The sequence below is a fragment of the Apteryx mantelli genome, unplaced genomic scaffold (assembly GCF_036417845.1).
Source record: "Apteryx mantelli isolate bAptMan1 unplaced genomic scaffold, bAptMan1.hap1 HAP1_SCAFFOLD_34, whole genome shotgun sequence".
NCBI lineage: Eukaryota > Metazoa > Chordata > Aves > Apterygiformes > Apterygidae > Apteryx > Apteryx mantelli.
Window position 1 is genome coordinate 2188577 of NW_027118693.1, and position 8242 is coordinate 2196818.

General features: G+C 47.7%; 1 protein-coding gene across 1 annotated transcript; it reads left to right on the forward strand.

Annotated features, from left to right (window-relative positions):
• The first annotated feature begins 965 nt into the window (after positions 1–965).
• LOC136996316 (olfactory receptor 6M1-like) lies at positions 966–1940 on the forward strand. Its single transcript, XM_067317245.1, has one exon. The coding sequence runs from the start codon at positions 966–968 to the stop codon at positions 1938–1940; it is 975 nt and encodes a 324-aa protein (XP_067173346.1).
• The last annotated feature ends 6302 nt before the right edge of the window (positions 1941–8242 follow it).

Genomic DNA, 8242 nt, shown 5'->3' on the forward strand with positions numbered 1-8242 from the left:
ACTGAAATTGCCATCAGCAGGGTGATGAAGAGATTAGATTGCTTGCTCTCAGAGGTTTCCTGGTGTCCCTGTCTTTGAAGATGTCCCTCAAATGTCCACATAGTAGTGGTACAGAGAAAAGGAAAGATACTCAGTGCAAGTTAAAGGGATTACAGTGACCCACAAGCAATGACTCCCATTGATGAATTCTTTTCTCAGGCGTTCCTAAGATGTGGAGGTGAGCTCTCTCACTAGGACACCGCTCTCATTTGTGAAAGTAAAATGAAGCCAGCACAGAGACGTTGGAGATGGTGTCTGGAAAAATCCGGTAACTGAAAAGTAAGTATTTCTGACGGTCCCCATGAAGGGACACTGCTGTTTTCTGGTACTTCTCTCTGGGAAGCAGCTGTTCCTGAATGTAACTTGCTTCTCCATAAGCCTGGATTTGTCCCTTATTTTTGGATCAAAAATGGATGCAAATCTATTTGTGTTTTGGCAATGCTTTTTTACTTTATTAGCTACCCATCATTCATACTAGATCTGAGTTAAGTGCAGGAGGTTCTGATCCTGACTAGACCCTGGGATTTAGGTTAGGGTGGCATTCTGTTCACCCAGCTTTGCCCGTTTAAAAGTTAGGAGGATTCATCTGACTGGTCTTAGTCACCTCTTTTAAGATAACCTGAATGCTTGTCAGGAAGTCCCACTTTCCCTCCACTGAGGGTAAAGTCTAGGATGACATCTAACTTGGGGCATCTAAGTTAAGGCAAGGGATTCCCAGGCTCTTCTTTTTTGTCTCCCTGTGTTCCTATCTTCAGCATCCTCTTCAGTCTTCTCCACTCACATCTTACCGTTCTACGCTCTTATTATCATAAGTTATTTACTCCTTCAAAACAGTGTTCTCCACTGCAATTCAGAGCTGACTTTTCAGCACCTCCTAAAATGCACCAGCTCCCTTATTTTCTTCTCCTTCCTTGAAAATTAGGAGCATGACAGATACATACTTTGGAAACAGGACACATGTGACGGAATTCATCCTCATTGGCTTCCTGAACCCCTTTGAAGTACAAGTCACCTTGTTCATGTTGTTCTTCATTGTCTTTCTGGTGACAGTGGTTGGAAACTCTGTTATCATCGTGTTAACCTGCTCTGACTACCGTTTACAATCACCCATGTACTTTTTCCTTTGCAACCTTTCCATCATTGAAATTCTCATCACTGTGACTGTGGTGCCCAAAATGATGGAAAACTTCCTCTCGGAGAGGAAGACAATTTCCTTTTATGGTTGCCTGGCTCAGAGCTACTTTTATTTCCTTCTGGGCACCACAGAGTATGTCCTGCTCGCTGTCATGTCCTACGACCGTTATGTGGCCATATGCTCCCCACTGCACTATAGCAACATCATGAGAAAGAAGGTCTGTATGTGGCTGGTAGTGGCATCCTGGCTGTGTGGATTTTTCTCCATTTTGGTCCCCACAGTGATGAAGCTTCAGCTGCCATTCTGTGGTCCCAACACCATCAACCATTTCTTCTGTGATAGTGCCCCTCTGCTGCACCTGGCTTGTGCTGACATCTGGCTGCTGGAGTTTATTGATTTCATCATTTCACTGCCCGTTCTGCTAGGTTCCCTGCTGCTGACTGCCTTCTCCTACTTCTACATCATCTGTGCCATTATCCGCACCCCTTCTGCCACAGGCAAGCAGAAGGCTTTTTCCACCTGTGCCTCTCATTTTACTGTGCTCACCATCAGCTATGGCACCTCAGTCTTTATTTATGTCCGTCCCTCTCAAACCAACTCCATGAACTTAAACAAAGTAGCATCTCCTCTCACCACTGCATTCACTCCGATGCTGAATCCTTTCATATTCAGCCTTAGGAACCAGAAGGTCAAGGAGGCATTAACGGACTTAGTCAGCAAGTGTGTAGGAGCTCACGGACTTGGCCTGAATTCACGGAGGGTTTGAACTTGATTCCGCTGGAAGACTCACAGGTATGTGCTCAGAACACACTGTTTTCTTGCAATGAAACAGAGCTGACAGTATCCATAAACTCATCATCTCTGATGCTGCCCAGGCTGCTGACCTCCTCCCACAACTCCTTAGCTTGACAGCACAGCTCCTCAATGAGCACACATCTCCTGCAGGCTAGAAAACCATCTCTCACTGCCCAAGCCTCAGCAAGAGGCCCCAGGCACTCCCTGCAGCCCAAGACCTGCTGAGCTGCATCCTCCTCCTGGAGCTCCGTCTACGTCAAAGCCTCTGATGTTACAGGGTCAGTCTCCAAAGGCTACGGGGCACTGTGCCCTGTGGCACATCGCTACCATAGCTGAGGGTGTGTATCCTGTTCTGGGCAAAGGTGATGGTCCCCTTCTCTGTGCCCTGCTGCACAAACTGCTGCGCAACCTGCTGTGTCTGTTGCCTGCCTCTGTTAGGTGCACTAACAGAACACCAACAGTATCCTGGGCTGCATTAGGAAGAGCATCGCCAGCAAGTCTGGGGAGGTGACCCTTCCCCTCTACTCAGCCCCGATGAGACCACACCTGGAGTGCTGTGTCCAGTTCTGGGCTCCCCACTACAAGAGAGACGTGGGCATATTGGAGCAAGTCCCGAGAATGGCCACAAAGATGGTTAAGGTTCTGGAGCATCTGACATACAAGGAGAGGCTGAGAGAGCTGGGACTCTTTAGCTTGGAGAAGAGAAGGCTCAGAGGCAATCGTATCCATGTTTCCAAGGATCTGTAAAGAATAAAGAAGGTGCAAAGAAGACAGAGCCAGACCCTTCCCAGTGGTGCCCAGTGACAGGAGCAGTGACAAGAGGCAATGAGCACAGACTGAAGCACAGGAAATTCCACTTGAACACAAGAAAGCACTTCTTTACTATGTGGGTGGCTGAACATTGGAACAGGATTCCCAGAGAGGTTGTGGAGTCTCCATCTTTGGAGATATTCAACACCCAACTGGACAATGTTCTGAGCAACCTGCTCTAGCTGACATTGCTTTGAGTGGGGGGGGGGGGGTTTGGACCAGATGATCTCCGGAGGTCCTTCCCAGCCTCAACTATTTTATGATTCTGTGATTCTGTGACACTGGAAAAGCCTCTAGCAAGGCTCTGAACAGAGGTTTGGTTCAAAAGTAATAAACCTAAAATGTAGGTGCCCACTTATCATTAAAGGCCATGATTCATTTGGCCACAGATGTCTGTTGCCATTGGAGATGCCCTGGGACACCTGAGATATCAAATGGAGCTGACAGAGATGATGCTGGGCCTTGGGAGACCCACGCTGTTCTGGAACACCTAGCTGAAGACCAGGGGAATATTTGGGGAATCTCCAACAACAATAGGCACCTGTGCTTAGAAAACAAAAGCCCACCTAAGTCCATCCAGGACTGTCATCAGAGCTTAGGCGCCTCCCTCCCAGGTTGACGCCCATGTGGTAAACACCCAAAGGTAGATAATGTAAATCCTGCCCTTCAAAATTTGCTCAGACTGCCCAACCAATGTTGAGCGGGGTTATACCGAGAGGAGATAACCATTCCATATGATGCTGCAACCAGGTAGGAACATTTAGTTGAGGGTTGTTATTAATTAGGGACAGCACTGATGTCGCGGATGAGTGAGGAGTGATGCACTTCACTCATAAGAGAGAAGCAGCAATATATTTTATTGAGGTAAGGTTGCATTGCACACAGAAATGCTTTATGCTGTTTGAGATTCCCTGGCTTCTTCGAGGTATCTGCATGAGGCTGGCAGATTGCATGCAGGTTCCACAGAGTCCCATGCTCTTTTGGGTGCAACACCCTGCGGTACAGAAATGGTACAAGGCACCTACATTGGGCTGAATCCTATCCGAAATGTCCAGCTGTTCTCTGGATCAAGCTAGCACCATTGCATAGCAGCCTTATCTACCTTGTAGAGAAAAACCTCTGGCCTGCTGTCCTATCTTCCACCTCATAGGCTCAGAGTGTGCTTCATAGGCTACTGTGTATGTCTTTGGGATGCCCAGGGTTAAGGTGATGACACTTTAAAATTACTCACCATAAGCAGAGAGGAAGAACAGAACATTTTAGGCTCTAACTGTGGTCCTTCTAGTCAAAAGAAGAAGTAAGAAAATATTGAATGCATTCCTGTCTTCACTCCATCTCTCTCCCTTGGAATATGCCACTATTCATTGCTATTTAGAAAACATGACAAAAGTTTCATACATATGTAGGAACAATTTTGAGGATTGAGGAAAACATTTTTCAGGCTGATCCTGATCATAATATGTTTGACTTCTTTATTCCAACTTATGCAGTAGGTGTAATTGCACAGTTTGGGCTAGTGGTCTAGGAGCGTATATGCTTGCGTTCATGAATGTATACACATAGAAAGCTACTTAATTGATAATCATCTTAGCTGGAAAGCTGTTATCATGAAGCAGAGTGAAAGCATTCTGGAGACTGCTGAATTATGAAGAAAACCATAACTCTATGATGATCAAAGACACTTTTCTCCATTTCATCCCTGCTGGAAACAGGATGATTTACTTCTGAAATTAATGGCTCGAGATGGTTTGTCAACAGCTGTTCACATACCTGATACCCTGATGTCATCCAGTGAATGTTTTCACTTCACTTGAGATCTCCTTTCACCAGATTTGAAAACATTCACTTCACTTCAAGTAGCTATCACTGTAGCTGAACAGGTTATCCAGGGCTCCTATACTGTCAGCGAGAAGGAAAAGGCATTTCTAGGGTGAGCAGTTCAGCTTAAGACATTTATCTTTTTGATGAGTAGAATTTGTTGAGTTGAAACCTAATGAAGTCACTAAGTTGTTACATAAACCCAACCCAATCTACCTGTGTGTAACAACCAGCGTCACTTAACACCAGTTCATCCTGAGAATTTTTTTTTCACTTGGTACAAAAAAATAAACATGAATTCTTATTCCCACTTTCTGTCTTCCAGCAACGAAGAGTTGATTTTCCCCTGTGCGAAAATAGTTGGAATGAGTAAAAGTTAGGTTTTCCTCATTTCACTTCTGTATGTTTATCTGTAAACTTGGAAATTGAAAGGTTTTTTTCACTGTTTGGTTTGGCATGTTTTTTTCAAAAAAAAAAAAAAGAATTTCTCTACAATGATATTTTTAAAGAGTTTTCTTTTTTTAATGGAACTTTCCAAAATTCCCCATTTCTGTTTGCCAAGAGAAACAAGGAGAAAAGTGAGCTTTCAGAACCATCCCAAATCCCTTCTGCTCATTTAGCAGAGGGAGGAAGCCATTTCCTTGTGAGCTGCCAGGTAGATCCAGCTGTGTGGAGGCAGTCTGAGCACATGTTTGGAGATAAAAAGAAGAATCGGATCCTCCATCATTACAATTCTCCACGGTTTAAATGAGCCAAACCATGAATTCTCATCAGGCTGTTTCTGTTGAAAATTGCCTGTAGCAGGCAGATGGAGATAAAGCTTTACGCAGTCGGAAATACTGAAAAGAAGCCTTGAACGAGCATCTCTAGATGACCATATGTGACAACTCAGTTGCTGGTAGGCATTTAAGATTCATTCATGATAAAGGCAGGTCTCATTCAGTTGTAAGTAGTTTCTACATTCCTCTGAACAAATGTCTGCTTCGATGTGGGAATTGCACCCCAGTCTCCACTGACCGCACTGACTAGTTCTCCATGATCACTGTGGTGGGAGTGCAGACACCTTAGGTGGGTTCGAGACTAGCGTAGATTTCGATGCACCTCCCCACAAGTCTGCAATGGGAACGCCAGTTTCATTTGCCTCCCCATTGACATTTAGCACCATCGGAGGTGTTTCAGGGATCCTGCCTGCCCTCCAGCTGCTGCTCCGGAATGGCACAGGTCTCTTGTAAGTCATCAGATGCTGTGACTGCAAGGCAGCCAAAAGAAGGTCGGATACCAGCAGAGAGAGACACTCAAGGTTCATAAGGAGTTAAACAGGACAGATTTAATAAAGGACTTGCGCTCCAGGCTGCACAGGGAGACCCAGGAACCACGAGGAGGGGTCGCCAGCAGGAGGCTGCTGGAGGTACGAGTAGGATGCACAGGCAGGACGCACGGGTGGGACGCATGGGCGGGACTCGACTTGTTCATAAGGGCCCCTTAAATCTCCTAGAACTATTTCCTTATCTCAGCTGTGCTAACCTTGAGAAACTGCTGTGCGGGAAGCAGCTAGACGTTGTTGACAAAACGGAATGTGCATGCCTGGCCCCGATGGGAATTTGGGCAGTGTGCAGTTTCACACGCTGGGCCTGCTACCACCTACTCTGCCAGTCACTGACTCCTCGCCAGGTCTTCCGCAGGTCTTCTCACTACACTCCACCCCTTGACTGACAGAGATGTGGTACTGGTGCCACCAGCGTGCGGACAAGGTTCAGACTTGCCTTTCTGGTATTAGCCTAACTAAACAGCTAAGATGTACAAGCAACTAAATCATAGCGAATATACATACATACAGTAAATTATAACCTGTATGCACACAAAAGTGATCAGCCCAGAAGACCAGGAGCATAATGCATTTTCCCCATAGTCCTTAATTTGACAGCCCTGATGACAGTCACTGCCAGGGGGTGTCCCACATTGATTCTTCAGACTTTACATCGTGTAGTCCTTGAAGTAGGCTCTTTATCTTGTGGATGTTGGGCTCCATGTGCTCACTACAGTTCTGTCAGTGTCCCAACTGCCATCAGCATACAGGATTAGGATGGAGAGCAGCAATGTCGCAGCTCCATCCGGCATATTCATCAGGTCATGGTTGTCTGAGCGAGAGTCTCCTAGAGGGGAAATAGACTGGGACACTTTCCCCTTTAATTAGTCCCGGGTGGGTGTCTCCTGGCCCATCAGCAATAATTTTCCCTTCCGGCTGTTCAGATTTAGCCAGATCATGCACCCACACAGCACGCCCTGTAGACTCAAAACCACCTGGTTGCAGGGTGAGCCACAAGGAATCTGTTCCCTGGATAGTGGGGACCCCTATCTGCTCACATATCAGTTGGGCTGTTTGGTCTCCCTGTGTACATCGCAGGGGTTGGGATCAGGTGTAATGGATCGCAACCTTCACCTCCTCAAGGTGGTTTGAGTAGATGACTCCTGCCTTGATGCCCCCCTCTCCTGGAGAGCTAAACTAGTACAGGGCACCACGTGACCCTAATACCCTTGAGGTATGGTGATGGCCAACACCAAACTCACAAGATGACAGCTTTCCGATTCTAGGGTTCTTTCTTTGTGCGACAGTTGCAGACCCAAGCCTGCGCTGCGGGGCATGGCTTGCCTGGGGAGGCAGGCTCGGGGGTGCAGCTGTTGCACTCTAAGCACACGCGGCCCCTCCTTGGATTCCCCCTGGACATGAGCATATGGGGTAGAGGCACGCGCTGGGCGGTCATTGAGGCAGGCAGTTGCCTGACAAATGTTTTGCTCCAACCTGTGAGGGTACCAGGAGGGGACAGTTTGCACAGCTGCTCTTTGAGCAGCCCATTCATTCGCTCTATCAATCCTGCCCCTTGCGGATGGCAGGGTATGTGATATGTCCAGGCTATTCCTCTCTCTCCAGCCCAATTTTGAATGTCATTCCCTGTGAAATGAGTGCCCTGATCACTTTGGACTTCCACCTGGGAGCCATATAACCCAGTCAAGCCTTCTAGTGCCTTAATGGTGTGAGCCTGGGTAGCTGTGGCGCAGGAGTGGGTGTACAATAGACCAGAGCAGGTATCTACAGAGCTCAGGACATATCTGTGCCACTGGCTCTCCGGTAAAGGTCCAATATAATCAATTTGCCAAACATAGAAAGGTTTTTGTCCTCTGTGGCTATAATGCTTTTTGGTTTGCAATTGCTGTGGAGCTGAGCGGGTACAAGGGGGGCAACGCTGCCTGGCCTGTTTTTGTGCCGCTGGCAGCTGCCCCTCTGTGCACGCTGCTGGCAGGGCAGTGGGTGTCGCGGGTCCCCCACTGCACTCTCCGGGCTGCTCGCCGTGCTCCCCCACCCCCAGGGGCTACGTGCGCTGTTCTGGCTGCAGCTGCAGCCACCACTGGAGCAGCTCTGCACTGGGTTTGCCGTCCACCTCCCCCCATGGCACGCCAGCTTGCAGCAGGGCTTGGGACATAGTGCCACGACTCACCCTTTCTTTCTTTTTCACGTCCACACTTTCCCGACTTCCTATCTCTGCTAACGGAGGACACCTCTGCTAACTGAGATGGAAGCGCTGCAACTTCCCCCACCATACCTGCCCCCCCACCAATCACAGGTAGCACCATTGCTTTAAGATGGGG

What these genes read in the sequence shown, in the direction of transcription:
- LOC136996316 (XM_067317245.1), top strand. Translation starts at nt 966, where the DNA reads ATGACAGATACATACTTTGGAAACAGGACACATGTGACGGAATTCATC.